Raw genomic sequence first — 24,354 nt, 5'->3', positions numbered from 1 at the left:
GATGAAAGTCTTAAAAATTTGTTGTTTTTTGGATGTCAAAATTATTTATTCCTTAAGCTAGTTTTAAATTTTTTGTAAGTTAGTTTTTATGTTATGCTTATTTTTCTTGAAGATGATCTTTTTGCCTAAATTTGGATATATATAGAGAGAAAAAGAACATCTTCCCAGTTTTAACTCAACCATGTAAGGAACCTAGCCTCACTGAGGTCAGGGGAACATGACAATCCCAAGTCTGTTAAATGAGGAGGGTTGGGCTGTGGGTTTGCAACCCAAACCCGGGACCCCAAGGGGCAACTTTCAGGGGAAAACACCTGCAACTGAAATGCCTACAACAGCCTCGGATGCATCGCCCCCCCCCCCCCCAGATAACGACCCCCGCATGCCCCCGGAACCGATTTTTGACTCCAAAATAACACATAAAGATGGGTTTTTGGAATGTGAGAACGATGAACCAGATATACAAGACAGAACACGTTATTGAAGAGATGAGACAATACCTCATCGATATCCTCGTTCTCACTGAAATAAGGTGGACTGGAAATGGATTAGAGAAACTCGATGATGGTTTGCTATGGCATTTAGTGTACACCCTTCCGTCCATTACGCTGATGTAGCAATTATGATGTCACCACTTGCACTCAAAGCAATGGCGAATAGGACGCCAGTTAGCGAACGTATATTGATAGCTCGTTTCGTATCTAATGATACAAAATGACCATCATCGCCTGCTAATCTCCGACCAACGAAGCTGATGATGAGGAAAAAGATGCTTTCTACAAGATGCTACAATCGGTCACCAAATACGTTCCCAGGCACGATATAATCTTTGTTTTTGGCGATCTAAATGCTAAAGTCGGTGCAGATCGTCAGTACTGCCCTTAAGTTCTGGGCCCACATGGCATCGGAGACATGGATGGAAACAGTGCATTCCTAATTGACTATTTCCTAAGCAATGACTTGGTGGTAGGCGGCAGTATGTTCGAACATAAAACGATTCACAAGTACTCGTGGGTGTCCCCCAACGGCCGGACAAAAAACCAAATCGATCATTTCCTTCTTTCAAGACGCTGGAGAAGTAGCCTGCTCGACGTGAGAGGATTTCAAGGAGCGGACGGGAATTCAGATCACATCTTGCTGATAGCCGAAGTAAGAATTAAACTGAAAGCTCAGAAACCAAAAACCAACTTCACAACACACAAACAGTTCAACACTGATAAACTGAATGATCGTGATATCCGAAGAAGATTCTGCCTATAAGTAAGTACCAAATTTGAAGCGTTAAACCTGCTCGATGAAGCAGGTTTAAGGACCGAATACTGAACAAGCAGGTTAAAGACCAAAGGACCGTAACGAAATTTAGTTTCTAGGCTGAAAAAAATACTGATATGAGCTTAGAAAGCAAAATGATAACAAACACCAATAAGAACCTGAATTATTACCGGTAATTTATCAGCTAAGATATTTTCAAGATCTTTTGGAACTGTAGCTCTGACTAGTGTGACGTGTTCATAACTTCCAGCCAGACACCAGTAGAATAACACATATATTGTTAATAAGATTAATATATTAAAATTTCATTAGTTGTGGTGAAAAATATTGTAGCAAACACATTGCATGCCATGCACATTGCAACCTGGTAAACGTAACCTTGTCCTTTAGCTTTTAGCAATGGGTGCTAGTGCTTCGGAGCCAAGGTTTGGCGGTTGCTTGCCCTCAGTAGACGGTGACAGGGCAGCTTCATCGTCGAATAAATCAAATATTCCATAAGGTTGAATGCCAAAATCACTTGTAGACGACTTGGGTACCGGCTGGGGTGTTGTAAACGGTAGATCAGTAATTGACACTGCGATCTGCTGTGAATAAGCCTACGACCGGGAGATTTGTCTAGCCAGCGGGCAATTTCCCCAACTTCACTTGAATGAATTTCACGTGTTGTTCGTAGGGGACTAGGGTGTATCAAGAGTAAAAAGGGTGAGGGCACCCGCACTTTAAATTGAATAAGGCAAATTGTATTAAGTGAAGTCTTTGGTTTTGGAGTCCAAGCGTGTTTCCCTGTGTTTTGAAAGGGAGAGTGTTCTTCAAAAAGAGGTCGAGGCCAGAGGCCTCGACCGAGTATATAGGACAAATATAGGACAATTTATGTCATGGGAAGATGTTTTGAAATCCCCCTCCCCCCAAACTCAAAATTTTTCTAAATTCTACTTCAGAAGCTTTTTTAAATATCTGTAAAACATCAGAATTGACTTTAGAGGACAATTTATCTCATGGGAAGATGTTTTTGAATTCCCCCTCCTCCCAACCTAAAAATTTCCAAAATTCTACTCCAGAAGCTTTTTTAAATATTTGTAAAGCGCTAAGACATCGAGCGCTACAAACGTCAGAATCGACTTTAAAGGACAATTTATGTTATGGGAAGATATTTTTGAAATCCCCCTTCCCCCAAACTCAAAATTTTACAAAATTTTACTTTGGAAGTTTTTTTTTAATATTCCTAAAGCGCTAAGACATAGAGCAGTAAAAACATCAGAATCAACAGGACAAATTATGTTATGGGAAGATGTTCTTGAAATCCCCCTTCCTCCTAAATTCTAAATTTTCCAAAATTCTACTTTAGAAGCTTTCTTAAATATTTGTAAAGTGCTAAGACATAGAGCGCTACAAACATCAGAATCGACTTTAGAGGACAATTTATGTCATGGGAAGATGTTTTGAAATCCCCCTCCCCCCAAACTCAAAATTTTCCAAAATTCTACTTTAGAAGGTTTTTTAAATATTTGTATAGCGCTAAGACATAAAGCGCTACAAACATCAAATTCGACTTTAGAGGACAATTTATGTCGTGGGAAGATGTTTTTGAAATCCCCCTTTGCCCCAAACTTAAAATTTTGTAATATTCTAGCCTTCTTTTTCATGGAGGGATGGTGGTATCATTCGACTTTAAAGGACAATTTATGTTATGGGAAGATGTTTTTTTTGTATGTCAATGGAAGATGTTTTTGAAATACCCATTGCCCATTGAAATTTTGACAAAACAATTGGAGTCAAGCGCAGGACTGGTCTTGCTTTTGGGTTTTTGCATTTTGAGCTAGTCACTCCTGTGGACAGGTTAAACTGTCTGAAAAAAACAAACAAACTAGGAATTCCAGTACCAAGGTTTTACTACAAAATAAAGATTAGCTTAGCTGGAGATTACCTGAAATCAGTAAATGGGGAAAGTGGAAAGTGTGTAATCCTTACTTTACAAAATTGGTATCATAAAAGAAAAAAATTAGAAATTTTATATACATATAGAAATTCCTGGTATCATACTGGATTCGAACCTTGACACTTTCATTTGTATCGCCTTGGCTTCCTCCACTAGAGCGATACCAGATAATGGTAATCAGTATTTTCCAATACTTTGATGTAAATATATTGGAAACTTATATGCATTTAATTAACTTAAAAAAAGTTTCTCAAAGAAAATTAACGGCCATATTAAACTTAAGATTAGAAAAAATAAAGGTAAGACTATAGTTTAGCTACTTTTTGCAATCTTGGAAAGGGGTTAGGTTAGGAAAATGAACCTTCCAGGTATGGGTCTACAGGTTAAAGTGTGTACAGGGAACGTGTTTTGAAGTAACTACTTCCATTCCGTCTCCCTCTAGAGGGTGGTGACCTTTGTTGACCTTTAAAAATCTTTGTGTTATGAAAATGAAACCTTGCAAAACAGAACTTGTGCTCCAATGAGGTTCAAGAAAACTGTTTTTAACGTCACAACTTTGCTCAATTTCAATTTATAAGGGTTCAAAGATCATTTGCCAAATTTAGGAAGAAACCCATTGATGTGGTTTAGAATTCTAATCAAATAACGGGAACTGCATTTTCAGAACTAAAATTAGAGAAAAAGAAACTGGTAATTGAAAATTAAGGTAAATAATTGTAAACTGTTATAAGTTAACTGTTTAGATGTGTCTGTTTAAACACTTTACCCCCACCCCACCCTCTATTTGCAAAAACATAGCCCAAATTTGTTTTAAACTATTATATATTCATCATATTTTATTTTATTTGCAATAACCAAACTTGACTTTTTAGAGAAGCCCGGATAATGGGATAGTCCCACGTTGTTTCCTAGGTAGCGAAAGAAGCAGCAAATTGATGGACAGACAATATACATTCAGCAAAATCTTGGTGCAAAAACAAGTTTTTCATTGAGGAAGAAGTCATCAACTAACAGTTTGAAATCCCAGAGGACCTGGATTATGTCTAGCTTTATTTATCCTTACAATTTTTTGCTACTTTTTATGTCTTGGATTGATATTTGCTTCATGAGTTGTCAATATCTGCAGCAGCATACTTTTGTTTTTAGGCATTATGTTTCCCTTTTATTTCGTCTCTTTCATTAAATTCGTCCAAAGAATTCAGATTTACTTCATTTACAAATCGCCACATTCAGCACCATTTTGTTTTCACTAAAACTTTACAGAACAAAGAAGTTACGTCACCATCATTCCTCGCAAGGCTTCATGGCGTCGTAAATGGACCCTTGCCTAAACGAGACGAACCAATCTATTCTCCCCCTTTCCACACCGATAAGCCGACTTACTTGGCATCAAACTATAACCCGTCAAATGCCGTATAAACGTGTTTGCAAACAGCTTCGCGTTCTATTGCGATAGCACGTTTAACACGTTACATTTGTTTGCATTTTCTTTTTCTTATAAAAATTAATTAAAAAAATCTTTCCGAAAAATAAGTTTTTCAAAGAAAAGTAAAGGCCATTTTAAAGTTAAACTCAGGAGATAAAAATACCTGTTAAAATTCAAACTAAAAACGACCAGCAATTACTATTAAAGAATAAATGAAACCCAAAACGAACAAAAATTAAATAAACAATCATAGCAAAAAACATACAACAACTAATAATATAAATGAATAAATAGATCTTAAAGTGAGTAATGTTGAGATTGAATATGAAAATCAAGCTTAAAACGAAAACAAATATTTTGCTATTAAATTATAAATGAAACTTAAAACGAACAGAAATTAGATAACAATCAATGCGAACAAACATACAATATATATTGATGTAAATGAATAAATAAATCTTAAAACGACTGAAACTTAAATTGAATATGCAAAGCAAGTTTGAATCGAATAAAAATAACTACAAACAAGAGTTTGGGTATCGCCTCACTGCAGAAGCCTAAAACCTACTGCGTCATTGGCGCTTTACTGAAAACGAATTATATTACAATGTGTAATTTACAAATGTTTTCTTTTGTACTTAATATTGAAAATAAATATTAAAATTACAGTAAAATTTGGAACTGATGAGCTTTTAGCAATTAATGTCTTAAAACTAATTTTAAGAAATTCGTAAAACAAAGTTCTAGTGAAGAAGAACTTTCAATTTTCAGTCAAATGTGACCTCTCCAAAGTTTATACGAGCATCCCTTCCATAAGAAATAATAGGAAGGATTTGGAGAATCCTTAAATTACAACTCTTGCCCTGAGGGCTGTGGGGGAGTTGTAATCCTCAAAGACCCAATTTCCAGAACTTAAAACTACGTTTAATAAAATGGCTGTCTCAAAATTTTGATTGGATGTGTTTGGGAAAAAGGTGGGCGTGAGAGGGGGGTTAGTTGCCCTCAAATCACTTTTGACTATTAAAAAGGGCACCAGCCCTTTGAATTTCCAATCGAATGAGCCTTTTTTGAAGTTTCTACGACACCGCCTTCTATAAAAACCTTATATGCCCTCAGGGCATAACTTAAAACCCTTGCCCTGAGGGTTGTGGGGGATTGTCCTCCTCAAAAATATATTTTCTATCTGGAAATCAACTATGCTGAACGAAATAGCTATCTCAAAATTTTGATTGGATGTGTTTGGGGGAAAGATGGGCGTGGGGGGGGGGACTAGTTGCCCTCCAATCACTTTTGACTATTAAAAAGGACACTATCCCTTTGAATTTCCAATCAAATGAGCCTTTTTTGTAGTTTCTACGACAACGCCTTCTATAAAAACCTTATATGCCCCCAGGTTTTATCTTAAAACCCTGGCCCTAAAGGTTTTGGGGGAGTGTCCGCCTCAAAAACATATTTTCCATCTGGAAATCAACTACGCTGAACAAAATGGCAATCTCAAAATTTTGATTGGATGTGTTTGGGGAAATGATGGGCGTCAGGGGGGGGGGCTATTTTCACTCCAATCACTTTTGATTATTAAAAAGGGGCACTAGCCCTTTAATTTCCAATCAAATGAGCCTGTCTTGAAGTTTCTACGACAACGCCTTCTATAAAAACCTTATGTGCCCCCAGGGCATAACTTAAAACCCTTGCCTTGAGGGTTGTGGGGGAGTGTCCTCCGCAAAAATATATTTTCTATCTGAAAATCAACTACGCTAAACCAAATGGCAATCTCAAAATTTTTATTGGATGTGTTTTGGGAAATGATGGGTGTAGGGGGGGAGGGGGGCTAGTTACACTCCAATCACTTTCGACTATTACAAAGGGCACTAGCCCTTTAATTTCCAAGCGAATGAGCCTGTTTTGAAGTTTCTATGACACCACCTTCTACAAAAACCTTATATGCCCCCAGGGCATAACTTAAAACCCTTGCCCTGAGGGTTGTGAGGGAGTATCCTCCTCAAAATAAATTTTCTATCTGGAAATAAACTACGCTGAACAAAATGGCTATCTCAAAATTTTGCTTGGATGTGTTTGGGGGAATGATTGGCGTGGGGGGGGCTAGTTGCCCTCCAATCATTTTTGACTATTAAAAAGGGCACTAACCCTTTAATTTCCAATCGAATGAGCCTGTTTTGAAGTTTCAACGACAACACCTTCTATAAAAACCTTATATGCCCCAAGGGCATAACTTAAAACCCGTGCCCTGAGGGTTGTGGGGGAGTCTCCTCCTCAAAAATATATTTTCTATCTGGAAATCAACTACGCTGAACAAAATGGCTATCTCAAAATTTTGATTGGATGTGTTTGGGGAAATGATGGGCATGGGGAGGAGGGGGGCGATTTACACTCCAATCACTTTCGACTATTAAAAAGGGCACTAGCTCTTTAATTTCCAATTGAATAAGCCTGTTTTGAAGTTTCTACGATAACGCTTTCTATAAAAACCTTATATGCCCCCCAGGGCATAACTTAAAACCCTTGCCCTGAGGGTTGTTGGGGAGTTTCCTCCTCAAAAATATATTTTCTATCTGAAAATCAACTACGCTGAACAAAATGGCTATCTCAAAATTTTGATTGGATTTTTTTAGGGGAATAATGGGCGTGGGGGGGGCTAGTTGCCCTCCAATCATTTTCGACTATTAAAAAGGGCACTAGCCCTTTAATTTCCAATCGAATGAGCCTGTTTTGAAGTTTCTACGATAACACCTTCTATAAAAACCTTTTATGCCCCCAGGGCAAAACTTAAAACCCTTGCCCTGAGGGTTTTGGGGGAGTTTCCTCCTCAAAAATATATTTTCTGTCTGGAAATCAACTACGCTGAGCAAAATGGCTATCTGAAAATTTTGATTGGATGTGTTTGGGGAAATTAGGGGCGTGGGGGGGGGCTATTTACACTCCAATCACTTTCGACTATTAAAAAGGGCACTAACTCTTTAATTTCCAATTGAATGAGCCTGTTTTGAAGTTTCTACGACAACGCCTTCTATAAAAACCTTATATGCCCCCCAGGGCATAACTTAAAACCCTTGCCCTGAGGGTTGTGGGGGAGTATCCTCCTCAAAAGTATATTTTCTATTTGGAAATCAACTACGCTGAACAAAATGGCTATCTCAAAATTTTGATTAAATGTGTTTGGGGGAATGATGGGCGTGGGGGGGGCTAGTTGCCCTCCAATCATTTTTGACTATTAAAAAGGGCACTGGAACTCTCGATTTCCAATCAAATAAGCCCGCTTTGAAGCTTCTACGACGACCCCTTCCATATGAAGTGCGACAATTATTGAGATATGTCTTGCAATTTTTGTGAAATAAATTTCTGTGGTGGTATCATTCAATTTTCTACTGTTGAGGCAGTCTTAGAGTTGTATTATAACCATGGCATGTTATTGAGAAGCAGGAATTGTGATATTTGTGGCCAGATTTGCGTAAAATATAAAAATTCGTTGCGTTGCCAGAAGTCTAGGCTTATACCTATCCGAAGGTGCCGTTAATATTCTCAGGTAAAGTGTAATTTTTCAAAATCGATCTATGACAAAACATGGCGCACACCTTTCTGAGCTAGAAAACTTCCGTTTTTTGATGATTTGGCTTCAAATACCACCTCCAAGGGAGGACTTCATGATCAACAATGATACTTGCTGTAAACAAACCTTTGTGGATTGGAGCCAGTTCTGTAGAGAGGTTTGTATGTACATATGTCATTCAAACTTCGCTCCTTTGGGAGGAGAAGGAGTCATTTTTGAAATAGATGAAGCCAAATTTGGGAAGCGTAAATATAATCGTGGTCGGATTGTCGCGGGTAAATGGGTATTTGGGGGAATAGTTCGAGGCACTGGTAATTCATTCATGGTTTCTGTGCCGGATAGAAGTAGTGCCACGTTGTTGGGAATTATCCAAAACCGAATCCTGCCAGGGAGAACAATTATCAGCGACTGTTTGAGGGCCTACGATTGCCTGGCTAGCCAGGGCTATCAGCATTTACGCGTCAACCGCAGCATAAATTTTGTTGACCTTGCAACAGGTGCTCACACACAAAACACCGAAAGACACTGGCGTGACGTTCGAGACAATATACCCAGATATGGCAGAAGAGAAGAACATATGGAAGGATTTCTGGCAGAGCACTATTTCAAAAAAAAATATTCAATCTCCTCGAGAATGCCCCATTTCATGAAACATATATCGGAGCTTTATAACCCCAACTAATTTGTTTTTTTATGGGTATTATTTACTAATTAATGTTTAAAACATTGTAACAGAAAATTTGGCAATTTACGGTATTTAACCCCATTCGTTCTTAAAGCAATTCAACTGTTTTTGTCCAAATAGTTTAGTGTAGCAATCTTCATTCTTGAAGCTACAAGACGTTATTGAAGTGTAAATAGGGAGGGGGAGAGAGGGGGCAGAAGTACATATTTAACTATAGATTATTTGGTACTTTTGCATTATAAATAACCCACCACTATACACAAAAGAAGTTAAGTTTGGTTACTGCTAATGAAATAAAATAAAATAGGATGAAAATATAATAGTTTAGAAACAAATTTGGGCTATATATTTGCACATTAGGGGGTGGGGGTAGATCATAGCATATATTAAGTACATAACCTAACCTAGGTACTTTTGCCCCTCGCTAAACCTAAAAAAACAACAGATTAAATATTATAAACTCGATGAGAAATCACGCTTTGCAATCCATTTATCAAGCAAAAATCCATTTGTCTAGTTTCCCTGCACAGTTTCTAGTGGTGGGTTATTTATAATACCCAAGTCCCAAATAATCTATATTCGATTTGTTTATTTTTTTTGGGAACCCCTTAAAATTTTGAGTTGGGTAACCACATAAAACATATTCAAAAAGCTTAATCCTATAATGTTGAAAAATTTTGCTTTTCTTTTTACATCCGCGATTTAAAATATGTAAAAAATGTTGGAACTTATATAAAAATTTTCTTTCGAGGGTGCAAAGGTTAGCTGAAAGGAGATTTGATAGCGGGAGGAGGGGGAGGGCGGGGGCGGTGTTCAGCAACCTGCTCGCGGTGCCCCTGCTTATACTAATCTAAGCTGACCATTTCGTTGCAACGTGTTGCACCAGAATAATACTCTAAAATCTGGTTGATAAATTGCCTGTCTAACAAATTTGTCTAGACAGGCAATTTATCAACCAGATTTTAGAGTATTATTCTGGTGAAACACGTTGCAAGGAAATTAACAAAATGAACTTAACAGATGTAAATATCCTTGTGTTGAGCCTACATGGTTGACCCAACGATTCGGCTTGTTTAGTCACAGGTTGCATAAATTTAACTTTGGCAGAAATTTTGAGTTTGGGGGGAAGGGGGATTTTCAAAAACTCTTCCCGTGATATAACGTATCCTCTGAAGTCGATTCTGATGTTTTTAGCACTCTATCTATTAGTGCTTTAGAAATATTTTAAAAGCTTCTAAAGTAGAATTTTGGAAAATTTTGAGTTTGGGGGGAAGGGGGATTTCAAAAACATCTTCCCCTAACATAAATTACCCCCTAAAGTTGATTCTGATGTTTGTAGCGCTCTATGTCTTAGCGCTTTAGAAATATTTAAAAAAGCTTCGAAAGTAAAATTTTGGAAAATTTTGATTTTGGGGGAAGGGGGATTTCAAAAACATCTTCCCATAACATAATTTGTCCTCTGAAGTCGATTCCGATATTTTTAGCGCTCTATGTCTTAGCGCTTTATAAATATTTAAAAAAGCTTCTAAAGTAGAATTTTGGAAAATTTTGAGTTTGGGGTGAAGGGGGATTTTAAAAACCTCTTCCCGTGATATAACGTGTCCTCTGAAGTCGATTCTGATGTTTTTAGCACTCTATCTATTAGTGCTTTAGAAATATTTTAAAAGCTTCTAAAGAAGAATCTTGGAAAATTTTGAGTTTAGGGGGAAGGGTGATTTAAAAAAAATCTTCCCATAACATAATTTATCCTCTAAAGTTGATTCTGATGTTTGTAGTGCTCTATGTCTTAGTACTTTACAAATATTTAAAAAAGCTTCGAAAGTAAAACTTTGGAAAATTTTTAGTTTGGGGGAAGTGGGATTTCAAAAACATCTTCCCATGACATAAATTGTCCTCAAAAGTCCATTCTGACATTTGTAGCACACTATGTAATAGTGATGAATAAATATTTAAAAAAGCTTATAAAGTAGAATTTTAGATAATTTTGAGTTTGGGGGAAAGGGGGATTTCAAAAACATCTTCCCATGACATAAATTATCCTCTAAAGTTGATTCTGATGTTTGTAGCGCTCTATGTCTTAGCACTTTAGAAATATTTAAAAAAGCTTAGAAAGTAAAATTTTGGAAAATTTTTAGTTTGGGGGAAGGGGGATTTCAAAAACATCTTCCCATGACATAAATTGTCCTCTAAAGTCCATTCTGATGTCTGTAATGCTCTATCTATTAGTTACTTAGAAATTTTTAAAAAGCTTCTGAAGTAGAATTTTGGAAATTCTGAGTGTGGGGGGAAGGGGGATTGAAAGAGTATTTTGCAATAACATAAATAGTCATCTGATTTTGATTATGATGTCTAAAGCGCTCGATGTCTTAGAGATTTGGAAATACTAACAAAAACTTCCAAAGTAGAATTTTGTAAAATTTTGAGTTTGGGGGGAAGGGGGATTTTAAGAACATTTTCCAATGATATAATGTGCCCTCTGAAGTCTATTATGATGTTTTTAGCACTCTATGTATTAGTGCTTTACAAATATTTTAAAAGCTTCTAAAGTAGAATTTGGGAAAATTTTGAGTTTGGGGGGAAGGGGGATTTTCTAAACCTCTTCCCGTGATATAACGTGTCCTCTGAAGTCGATTCTGATGTTTTTAGCACTCTATCTATTAGTGCTTTAGAAATATTTTAAAAGCTTCTAAAGTAGAATTTTAGAGAATTTTGAGTTTGGGGGGAAGGGGATTCCAAAAACATAGTTCAAGACAATAATTTATCCCCGGCATGCGATTCTTCTATTCTCAATACTCGAGGTCTTTGCTCCTTGGTACCATTTAAAAAGAAGTTGAAAGTAAAATTTGGGAAATATTTTAGCGTGGGGGAAGGGGGATTAATAACACATCTTACATTAACACAATTATCCCTCTGAAGCCGATTCAGATATTTGTAGCGCTCTATATCTTAGCGCTTTAGAAATATTATTTGAAAAAAACTACGTTTTCTAAAGAGTTAAAGAAGCTGAGTCAAAAGTTCGAACCTTAAAACGTACAGGGATTAGAAGGTATAGTTGGGGGGCTTCCTCCCCCCAAACCCCCTGCTTTCGCAACCTCTAAATAAAAGAAAAAAATTTTAAACTGAAAGTAAGGAGCGACATTAAAACTTAAAACGAACAGAAATTATTCCGTATATGAAAGGGGCTGTGCCCTCCTCAACGCCTCGCTCTTTACGCTAAAGTTTGACCTTCTTACAACTCTTTTTTTTAAACAATAAAAACTTTAGCGTAAAGAGCGAGGCGTTGAGGAGGGCACAGCCGCTTTCATATACGGAATAATTTTTGCTCGTTTTAAGTTTTAATGTCGCTCCTTACTTCCAGTTTAAAAAACTTGTTTTTTTTATTTAAAGGCTGCAAAAGCGGGGGGGTTGGGGGTGGCAGCCCCAACTGTACCCCCTAATCCCTGTACGTTTTAAAGTTCGAACTTGTGACTCAGCCTCTTTAACTCTTTAGAAAACGTAGTTTTTTTTCAAATAATATTTCTAAAGCGCTAAGACATAGAGCGCTACAAATATCGGAATCGACTTCAGAGGACAAATAATGTTATGGGAAGATGTTTTTTAAATCCCCCTTCCCCCAAACTCAAAATTTTTCAAAATTTTACTTTCGAAGCTTTTTTAAATATTTCTAAAGCGCTAAGACATAGAGCGCTACAAACATCAGAATCAACTTTAGAGGATAACTGATGTTATGGGAAAATGTTTTTGAAATCCCCCTTCCCCCCAAACTCAAAATTTTCCAAAATTATTCTTTAGAAGCTTTTAAAATATTTCTAAAGCACTAATAGATAGAGTGCTAAAAACATCAGAATCGACTTCAGAGGACATGCTATATCACGGGAAGAGGTTTTGAAAATCCCCCTTCCCCCCAAACTCAAAATTTTCCAAAATTCTACTTTAGAAGCTTTTTTAAATATTTCTAAAGCGCTAAGACATAGAGTGCTACAAATATCGGAATCGCCTTCAGAGGACAAATTATGTTATGGGAAGATGTTTTTGAAATCCCCCTTCCCCCAAACTCAAAATTTTCCAGAATGTTACTTTCGAAGCTTTTTTAAATATTCCTAAAGCGCTAAGACATAGAGCGCTACAAACATCAGAATCAACTTTAGAGGATAAATTATGTTATGGGAAGATGATTTTAAAATCCCCCTTCCCCCCAAACTCAAAATTTTCCAAAATTCTATTTTAGAAGCCTTTAAAATATTTCTAAAGCACTAATAGATAGAGTGCTAAAAACATCAGAATCGACTTCAGAGGACACGTTATATCACGGGAAGATATTTTGAAAATCCCCCTTCCCCCCAAACTCAAAATTTCTGCCAAAGTTAAATTTATGCAACCTGTGACTAAACAAGCCGAATCGTTGGGTCAACCTTGTAGGCTCAACACTAGGATATTTGCATCTGTTAAGTTCATTTCGTTAATTTCGTTGCAACGTGTTGCACCACAATAATACTCTAAAATCTGGTTGATAAATTGCCTGTCTAGACAAATTTGTTAGACAGGCAATTTATCAACCAGAATTTAGAGTATTATTCTGGTGCAACACGTTTCAACAAAATTGTCAGTTTAGATTAGTAGAAGCAGCGGCACAGCGACCAGGTTGCTGACCCCCGCCCTCCCCCACCCCCCCCGCCCGCTGTCAAATCTCGTTTCAGCTAACCTTTGCACCCTCAAAAGAAAATTTTTATATAAGTTCCAACATTTTTTACATATTTTAAATCGCGGATGTAAAAAAGATAAGCAAAATTTTTCAACATTATAGGATTAAGCTATTTGAATATGTTTTATGTGGTTACCCAACTCAAAATGTTAAGGGGTTTCCCCAAAAAAATGAATAAAATAAATATAGACTTTTTGGCACTTGTGTATCATAAATAACCCGCCGCTATAGACTGTGCAGGGAAACTAGACAAATGGATTTTTACTTGATAAATGGATTGCAAAGCATGGTTTTTTATTGTATTTACAATCTTTAATCTGTTGTGTTTTGGGTTTAGGGAGGGAAAAAGGTACCTAGGCTATGCTATATATTTAATCTATACTATTCTTTACCCCCCACCCCCTAATCAGACAATATATCGAACATATTTTTAACTCTAAAAAAGAATATTAGTAATTTGTTATATTATTTAACTAGAATTAAAAAAAAAACAAATATAGCGTTTATATATGTTTGTTATTTATAATGCACAATTACCGAATAATCTATAGTCAAATATGTAATTCTGCCCCCTCTCTCCCCCTCCCTATTTACACTTTAATAACGTCTCGTAGCTTCAACAATGAAGATTGCTACACTAAACTATTTGGCCAAAAACATTTGAATTGCTTTAAGAACAAATGGGGTTAGATATCATAAATTGCCAAATTTTCTGTTACAATGTTTTAAACATGAATTAGTAAATAATACCCGTAAAAAACAAATTAGTTGAGGTTATAAAGCTCTAATATATGTTTCATGAAATGGTGCATTCTCGAGGAAATTGAATTTTTTTTTTTGAAATAGTGCTCTGCCAGATATCCTTCCATATGTTCTTCTCTTCTGCCACATTTGGGTATATTGTCTCAAACTTCCCGCCAGTGTCTTTTGATGTTTTGTCTGTGAGCACCTGTTGCAGGGTCAAAAAAAATATATGCTGCGGTTGACGCGTAAATGCTGATAGCCAGGCAATCGTAGGCCCTCCAACAATCGCTGATAATTGTTGCCCCTGGCAGGATTCGGTTTTGGATAATTCCCAACAACGTGGCACTACTTCTATCCGGCACAGAAACCATGAATGAATTACCAGTTCCTCGAACTATTCCACCAAATACCCATTTACCCGCGACAATCTGACCACGATTATATTTACGCTTCCCAAATTTGGCTTCATCTATCTCAACAATGACTCCTTCTCCTCCCAAAGGAGCGAAGTTTGAATGACATATGTACATACAAACCTCTCTGCAGAACTGGCTCCAATCCACAAAGGTTTGTTTACAGCAAGTAACATTGTTGATCATGAAATCCTCCCTTGGAGGCGGTATTTGAAGCCAAATCAACAAAAAACGGAAATTTTCTAGCTCAGAAAGGTGTGAACGAGCCATCCATGTTTTGTCATAGACCGATTTTGAAAAATTACACTTTACCTGAGAATATTCACGGCCCCCTCGGATAGGTATAAGCCTAGACTTCTGGCAACGGAACGAATTTCTATATTTTACGCAAATCTGGCAACAAATATCACAATTCCTGCTTCTCAATAACATGCCATAGTTATAATACAACTCTAAGACTGCCTCAACAGTAGAAAATTGAATGATACCACCACAGAAAATTATTTCACAAAAATTGCAAGACATATATCAATAATTGTCGCTTTTCATATGGAAGGGGTCGTCGTAGAAGCTTCAAAGTGGGCTCATTTGATTGGAAATCAAGAGTTCTAGTGCCCTTTTTAATAGTCAAAAGTGATTGGAGGGCATCTAGCCCCCCCACGCCCATCATTCCCCCAAACAAATCCAATCAAAATTTTGAGATAGCCATTTTGTTCAGCGTAGTTCATTTCAAGATAGAAAATATATTTTTGAGGAGGATGATCCCTCGCAACCCTCAGGGCAAAGTTTTTAAGTTACGCCCTTGGAGCATATAAGGTTTTTATAGAAAGCGTTGTCGTAGAAACTTCAAAAAAAGCTCATTCGATTGGAAATTAAAGAGCTAGCGCCCTTTTTGATAGTCAAAAATTATTGGAGGGCAACCATCCCCCCCCACGCCCATCATTCCCCCAAAAACATCCAATCAAAATTTTGAGATAGCCATTTTGTTCAGCGTAGTTGATTTCCTTATAGAAAATATATTTTGAGGAGGATACTCCCCCACAACCCTCAGGGCAAGGGTTTTTAAGTTACGCCCTGGGGGCATATAAGGTTTTTCTAGAAGGCGTTGTCGTAGAAACTTCAAAACAGGCTCATTCGATTGGAAATTAAAGGGCTAGTGCCCTTTTTAATAGTCGAAAGTGATTGGAGTATAACTAGCCCCCCTCCCCCCCACGCCCATCATTTCCCAAAACACATCCAATAAAAATTTTGAGATAGCCATTTTGTTTAGCGTAGTTGATTTTCAGATAGAAAATATATTTTTGCGGAGGACACTCCCCCACAACCCTCAAGGCAAGGGTTTTAAGTTATGCCCTGGGGGCATATAAGGTTTTTATAGAAGGCGTTGTCGTAGAAACTTCAAGACAGGCTCATTTGATTGGAAATTAAAGGGCTAGTGCCCCTTTTTAATAATCAAAAGTGATTGGAGTGCAAATAGCCCCCCCCCCCGACACCCATCATTTCCCCAAATACATCCAATCAAAATTTTGAGATAGCCATTTTGTTCAGCGTAGTTAATTTCCAGATGGAAAATATGTTTTTGAGGCAGACACTCCCCCAAAACCTTTAGGGCAAGGGTTTTAAGATAAAACCTGGGGGCATAAAAGGTTTTTATAGAAGGTGTTGTCGTAGAAACTTGGAATTGGAAATTCAAAGTCCTTTGAATTGGAAATTCAAAGGGATAGTGTCCTTTTTAATAGTCGAAAGTGATTGGAGGGCAACTAGCCCCCCCCCCTTGCCCATCATTCCCCCAAACACATCCAATCAAAATTTTGAGATAGCCATTTCGTTCAGCATAGTTGATTTGCAGATAGAAAATATATTTTTGAGGATGACACTCCCCCACCACCCTGAGGGCAAGGGTTTTAAGTTATGCCCTGGGGGCATATAAGGTTTTTATAGAAGGCGTTGTCGTAGAAACTTCAAAAAAGGCTCATTCGATTGGAAATTCAAAGGGCTAGTGCCCTTTTCAATAGTCAAAAGTGGTTTGAGGGCAACTAACCCCCCTCTCACGCCCACCTTTTTCCCAAACACATCCAATCAAAATTTTGAGACAGCCATTTTATTAAACGTAGTTTTAAGCTCTGGAAATTAGGTCTTTAAGGATTACAACTCCCCCACAGCCCTCAGGGCAAGAGTTCTAATTTAAGGATTCTCCAAATCCTTCCTATTATTTCTTATGGAAGGGATGCTCGTATAAACTTTGGAGAGGTCACATTTGACTGAAAATTGAAAGTTCTTGTTCACTAGAACTTCGTTTTACGAAGTTCTTAAAATTCGTTTTAAGACATTAATTGCTAAAAGCTCATCAGTTCCAAATTTTACTGTAATTTTAATATTTATTTTCAATATTAAGTATAAAAGAAAACATTTGTAAATTACACATTGTAATATAATTCGTTTTCAGTAAAGCACCAATGACGCAGTAGGTTTTAGGCTTCTGCAGTGAGGCGATACCCAAACTCTTGTTTGTAGTTATTTTTATTCGATTCAAACTTGCTTTGCATATTCAATTTAAGTTTCAGTCGTTTTAAGATTTATTTATTCATTTACATCAATATATATTGTATGTTTGTTCGCATTGATTCTTATCTAATTTTTGTTCGTTTTAAGTTTCATTTATACTTTAATAGCAAAATATTTGTTTTCGTTTTAAGCTTGATTTTCTTATTGAATCTAAGCATTACTCGCTTTAAGATCTATTTATTCATTTATATTATTACTTGTTGTATGTTTTTTTGCTATGATTGTTTATTTAATTTCTGTTCCTTTTGGGCTTCATTTAATCTTTAATAGTAATTTCTGGTCGTTTTGAGTTTGAATTTTAACAGGTATTTGTATATCCTGAGTTTAACTTTAAAATGGCCTTTACTTTTCTTTGAAAAACTTATTTTTCGGAAAGATTTTTTTTTAAATTAATTTTTATAAAAAAAGAAAATGCAAACAAATGTAACGTGTTAAACGTGCTATCGCAATAGAACGCGAAGCTGTTTGCAAACATGTTTATACGGCATTTGACGGGTTATAGTTTGATGCCAAGTAAGGCGGCTTATCGGTGTGGAAAGGGGGAGAATAGATTGGTTCGTCTCGTTTAGGCAAGGGTCCATTTACGACACCATGAAGCCTTGCGAGGAATGATGGTGACGTAACTTCTTTGTTCTGTAAATTTTTAGTGAAATAAACCGATTTGTAAACGAATGCAGCTGTAGCTGAATGTGGCGATTTGTAAATGAAGTAAATCTGAATTCTTTGGACGAATTTAATGAAAGAGACGAAATAAAAGGGAAATATAATGCATAAAAACAAAAGTATGCTGCTGCAGATATTGACAACTCATGAAGCAAATATCAATCCAAGACAAAAAAAAGTAGCAAAAAATTGTAAGGATAAATAAAACTAGACATAATCCAGGTCCTCTGGTATTTCAAACTGTTAGTTGATGACTTCTTCCTCAATGAAAAACTTGTTTTTGCACCAAGATTTTGCTGAATGTATAATGTCTGTCCATCAATTTGCTGCTTCCTTCGCTACCTAGGAAACAACGTGGTACTATCCCATTATCCGGGCTTCTCTAAAAAGTCAAGTTTGGTTATTGTAAATGAAATAAAATATGATGAATATATAATAGTTTAAAACAAATTTGGGCTATGTTTTTGCAAATAGATGGTCGGGTGGGGGTAAAGTATTTAAACAGACACATCTAAACAGTTTACCTTATAACAGTTTACAATTATTTACCTTAATTTTCAATTACCAGTTTCTTTTTCTCTAATTTTAGTTCTGAAAATGCAGTTCCCGTTATTGGATTAGAATTCTAAACCACATCAATGGGTTTCTTCCTAAATTTGGCAAATGATCTTTGAACCCTTATAAATTGAAATTGAGCAAAGTTGTGACGTTAAAAACAGTTTTCTTGAACCTCATTGGAGCACAAGTTCTGTTTTGCAAGGTTTCATTTTCATAACACAAAGATTTTTAAAGGTCACAAAGTTCACCACCCTCTAGAGGGAGACGGAGTGGAAGTAGGTACTTCAAAACACGTTCCCGGTACACACTTTAACCTGTAGACCCATACCTGGAAGGTTCATTTTCCTAACCTAACCCCCTTCCAAGATTGCAAAAAGTAGCTAAACTATAGTCTTACCTTTATTTTTTCTAATCTTAAGTTTAATATGGCCGTTAATTTTCTTTTACAAACATTTTTTAAGTTAATTAAGTTCATATCAGTTTCCTATATATTTACATCAACGTATTGGAAAACACTGATCACTGCTACCTGGTATCGGTCTAGTGGAGGAAGCCAAGGCGATGCAAATGCAAGTGCCATGGTTCGAATCCTGCATGATACCAGGAATTAACGATATCTATATAAAATTCCTAATTTTTTTCTTTTATGATACCAATTTTGTAAAGTAAGGATTACACAATTTCCACTTTCCCCATTTACTAATTTCAGGTAATCTCTAGCTAAGCTAATCTTTATTTTGTAGTAAAACCTTGGTACTGGAATTCCTAGTTTGTTTGTTTTTTTCAGACAGTTTAACCTGTCCACAGGAGTGACTAGCTCAAAATGCAAAAACCCAAAAGCAAGACCAGTCCTGCGCTTGACTCCAATTGTTTTGTAAAAATTTCAATGGGCAATGGGTATTTCAAAAACATCTTACATTGACATAAAAAAATACATCTTCCCATAACATAAATTGTCCTTTAAAGTCGATTGATACCACCATTCCTCCATGGAAAAGAAGGCTAGAATCTCACAAAATTTTAAGTTTGGGGCGAAGGGGGATTTCAAAAACATCTTCCCACGACATAAATTGTCCTCTAAAGTCGATTTTGATGTTTGTAGCGCTCTATGTCTTAGCGCTTTACAAATATTTAAAAAAGCTTCTGAAGTAGAATTTAGGAAAATTTTTAGTTTGGGAGGAGGGGGATTTCAAAACATCTTCCCATGACATACCTATAAATTCGATTCTGATGTTTGTAGCGCTCTATGTCTTAGCACTTTACAAATATTTAAAAAAGTTTCTGAAGTAGAATTTTGGAAAATTTAGAATTTAGGAGGAAGGGGGATTTCAAGAATATCTTCCCATAACATAATTTGTCCTGTTGATTCTGATGTTTTTACTGCTCTATGTCTTAGCGCTTTAGGAATATTAAAAAAAACTTCCAAAGTAATATTTTGTAAAATTTTGAGTTTGGGGGAAGGGGGATTTCAAAAAAATCTTCCCATAACATAAATTGTCCTTTAAAGTTGATTCTGACGTTTGTAGCGCTCTATGTCTTAGCGCTTTACAAATATTTAAAAAAGCTTCTGGAGTAGAATTTTGGAAATTTTTAGTTTGGGGGGAGGGGGGATTTCAAAAACATCTTCCCACGAGATAAACTATCCTCTAAAGTCGATTCTGATGTTTGTAGCGCTCTATGTCTTAGCGCTTTACAAATATTTAAAAAAGCTTCTGAAGTATATTTTAGGAAAATTTTGAGTTGGGGGGGGCGGGGGATTTCAAAACATCTTCCCACGACATAAATTGTCCTATATTTGTCCTATATACTCGGTCGAGGCCTCTGGCCTCGACCTCTTTTTGAAGAACACTCTCCCTTTCAAAACACAGGGAAAAACGCTTGGACTCTAAAACCAAAGACTTCACTTAATACAATTTGCCTGATTCAATTTAAAGTGCGGGTGCCCTCACCCTTTTTACTCCGGATACACAATATTCCCTTACGACCAACACTTGAAAATCATTCAAGTGACTTTCGGGGGACGGGCCCTCTTTAAATAATAATAAAAATTGATGAGGATGAGAATAATAATATCTCTGATGCACGTACATCTCGCCAGTTTCCACCACAACGGACTTTCACAACGGTGAATCACCTTTTGTTTTGCTGTAAACATTCTTGACTAGGAGAGTAAATCTGAGTACAATATGCCTTATTGCCGTCTCCCGAGGGCAAGCAACTGCCGAACCTTGGCTCCGAAGCACTAGCACCCATTGCTAAAAGCTAAAGGACCAGGTTACGTTTAGCCACCAGTGAGTCCGAACGCACGGTACCGTTGTGAACTCCAGCACAGATTCTACCTTCAGAGGCTTTCAGGTATAATCACACGGACGTAGCCTCGCACCATTGGCCGTTCGACCAAGTGCAAAACCAAATGTCCGAACCTGCGGTTCCTCTCGTACTTCGCAGGATTACTATAGCAACGGCTTTGAACGTCTGTAGGGTAAAACTAACCAGTCTCACGACGGTCTAAACCCAGCTCACGTTCCCTGTAGGTGGGTGAACAATCCTACACTTGGCAAGTACTGCTTGGCAATGATAGGAAGAGCCGACATCGAAGGATCAAAAAGCGACGTCGCTATGAACGCTTGGCCGCCACAAGCCACTTATCCCTGTGGTAACTTTTCTGACACCTCTTGCTTAAAACTCTTAAAGCCAAAAGGATCGATAGGCCGTGCTTTCGCAGTCCGTACTCGTACTGAAAGTCTTGATCAAGCCAGCATTTGCCCTTTTGCTCTACGGGAGGTTTATGTCCTCCCTGAGCTGGCCTTAGGACACCTGCGTTATCATTTGACAGATGTACCGCCCCAGTCAAACTCCCCATCCGTCCAACGTCCAGGAATTTTTTGCAAACCGAAATCACCTGTTGTTGCGGTTTAACCCGAGTCTCTAGCCCCCGCGCGACGAGCACTAGCCGCACGTGACATCCCCTGGTCAGTCCCCCATTACCTGGACTGCCCTGGGGCCGTAGCTGCATAGGTCAATACATCTGCGTTAACAACGCCAACACTACTGGAGCACACATTCAATTGATTACATACTACTAAATTCCTACGACGTAAAGCACTTCTACTGGTGAGGGTTAATGCATAGTTACCATTGCCGTTTCGTGGGCTCTGAAGGCTACTATGTAACCTCAAAATGAATAAGCTCACTTTAATTACCCAGATGATGTTAACCTTGGTGAAGCTATGTGATATACCAAGAATCTTGTTAATCTTTGAGTTGGAACTTCTCCGACCTCCCCGAGCCCCAAGTACAAAAGGAACGACCTCAAGCCTGGAAATTTTGCCTAAGCCAGAGGGCATATCCTCAGGAGTAAGTACGCCGTACTTTTGTACCTTTTCTTCAGCTGCTCTATTGAATACCGAGGCGCGATCGTAAGCCACCGTTACATTCACAATGTAGGCCACACCTAACTTAATAATTACTAGATCCGGCTTGAGCCTTTTTGTGCCATTATTTGAAAAAAACTACGTTTTCTAAAGAGTTAAAGAGGCTGAGTCAAAAGTTCGAACCTTAAAACGTACAGGGATTAGGAGGTAAAGTTGGGGGGCTGCTGCCCCCAAAACCCCCCGCTTTCGCAGCCTTTAAATAAAATAAAAAAATTAAACTGAAAGTAAGGAGCGACATTAAAACTTAAAACGAACAGAAATTATTCCGTATATGAAAGGGGCTGTGCCCTCCTCAACGCCTCGCTCTTTACGCTAAAGTTTTTATTGTTTAAAAAAAAAGAGTTGTAAGAAAGTCAAACTTTAGCGTAAAGAGTGAGGCTTTGAGGAGGGCACAGCCCCTTTTATATACGGAATAATTTCTGTTCGTTTTAAGTTTTAATGTCGCTCCTTACTTTCAGTTTAAATTTTTTTTCTATTTAAAGGCTGCAAAAGCAGGGGGTTTGGGGGGCGGCAGCCCCCCAACTGAACCTCCTAATCCCTGTACGTTTTAAGGTTCGAACTTTTGACTCAGCCTCTTTAACTCTTTAGAAAACGTAATTTTTTTCAAATAGTTTCTGCACATTTTTGTACAGTTTATTACTTATTATTTATTGACTAACTGTTAGCTGATCGTGTCAGGAGTTAAAGTTGGGGGAATCCCGCCCCCCGTACCCCCTGCTCTTTAAGATTAAAGAGGCACACTTGTGCCTCTTTAAAGAGTTCTTCTGGAGACGCCTGTTGAGCCGAAGGATTTAATAGATTGGATTTAAAAAAGAAACTGAGTTTCTTTTTTAAACTTTAAATTCAATATGTAAAAAAGTTTCTCTGACGGGGAATCGAACCCAGGTCTTCCACCTGACAGTCAGGAGTAGTGACCACTGTACCAAAGAAACGTTACATTTCTTTTATTCTGTGCGATGTATTTTTGACGCAAGCAAATCCCCACAAAACTTGATATTTGGTTTTTTGAAAACAGGAAAGGAGTGATCGGATTGAGCGGAAATTTGAGGATAAGCTTCCAGGCCCCAGGAAAGCTTATCCTCTAAATTTCAGCCCGATCAGACAACGTTAAAGGGGGGCTGTGGTGGGAAAATTTAACATGGGCTCTTATAGGAAAACGAGGTTTTTCGTAAATGTAAATTCGGGGGATAATTTTTTCGGTATGAAAATATCAAAAGGCCCTAACAGGTCGAAACGGCACTAACAGGTGGCTAATAAAAAAAAATGAACTTTAAGTGGCTATATTTGGTTTTTGGAAAACAGGGAAGGAGTGATTGGATTGAGCTGAAATTCTGAGGATAAGCTCCCGGACCCTAGAAAAGCTTAACCACTAAATTTCAGCCCAATCGGACAGCGCTACAGGGGGGCTGGGGGCGAAGGGTCGAAACTTCCGTCCCACTTTTACCCATGAAGATAAAGTCAGAGGGGAGTGAAATTATGCACGTTTCTTAGTTTGAGCTTGGGCTACAAAATGCAATCACCGCTGTCTTTCTGTGACCGCTAGGACTGGAAATCGCATAACAATGTGGTGGGTCGCCTCTTTATAGAGGCACAAGTGTGCCTCCTTGATATTTAAAAAAGCTTCGAAAGTAAAATTTTGGAATATTTTGAGTTTGGGGGAAAGGGGATTTCAAAAACATCTTCCCATAACATAATTTGTCCTCTGAAGTCGATTCCAATATTTGTAGCGCTCTATCTATTAGTGCTTTGGAAATATTTAAAAAGCTTCTAGAGTAGAATTTTAGAAAATTTTGAGATTGGGGGAAGGGGGATTTCAAAAACATCTTCCCGTGACATTAATTATCCTCTAAAGTCGATTCTGATGTTTGTAGCGCTCTATCTTAGCGCTTTAGAAATATTTAAAAAAAGCTTCTAAAGTAAAATTTTGGAAAATTTTGAGTTTGGGGGGAAGGGGGATTTCTCACATGTAAATACTCTGCTAAATAAAAAAAAAAAACAAAATGAGTTACACGAAGCTTTAAGATTGTAGAAAAATTAAGTTATATAGCAGGAAAAATAAGCAAAGAAATACTTATTTCCTTTCTTTTTTTTCCTTTTTTTGATAAAAAAAAACTTTGTCAAAATTTCCTTCAAAATGTAATTAAACAACTCCATGCTAGGATAGTGCGACAAGGGCACTAATAACTGACCAAATGGACAAATTTATTTTTAAAAAGAGTGAAAAACATTAGTAGTATGCTTCGTCTGGATTTGCTCACTTTATGTTCCATGCTGTGTTATTTGCCCTTTTTACGTTCCCTGGCAGCTTTCCATGGTTGATTACCAGACATATAGCAATTGCCATGTTATTTGCTCACAGGTATAGGACCATGCTATTTGCTAGTTTTTCAAAAC

General features: G+C 37.3%; 1 protein-coding gene across 1 annotated transcript; it reads left to right on the top strand.

Annotated features, from left to right (window-relative positions):
* Positions 1 to 422: 422 nt before the first annotated feature.
* LOC148944275 (uncharacterized) lies at positions 423 to 21,445 on the top strand. The gene is made up of 2 exons (XM_089099890.1): positions 423 to 610; positions 21,061 to 21,445. Exons 1-2 carry the CDS (start codon positions 423 to 425, stop codon positions 21,443 to 21,445), a joined length of 573 nt encoding a protein of 190 aa, XP_088956016.1.
* Positions 21,446 to 24,354: the final 2,909 nt, after the last annotated feature.

This window comes from Artemia sp. Qi Xiang Cuo, chromosome 14 (assembly GCF_049724085.1).
Source record: "Artemia sp. Qi Xiang Cuo chromosome 14, ASM4972408v1, whole genome shotgun sequence".
Taxonomy (NCBI): Eukaryota; Metazoa; Arthropoda; class Branchiopoda; order Anostraca; family Artemiidae; genus Artemia; species Artemia sp. Qi Xiang Cuo.
Note: the sequence above shows the minus strand (reverse complement) of the source record. Positions and strands in the feature narration are given on the sequence as shown.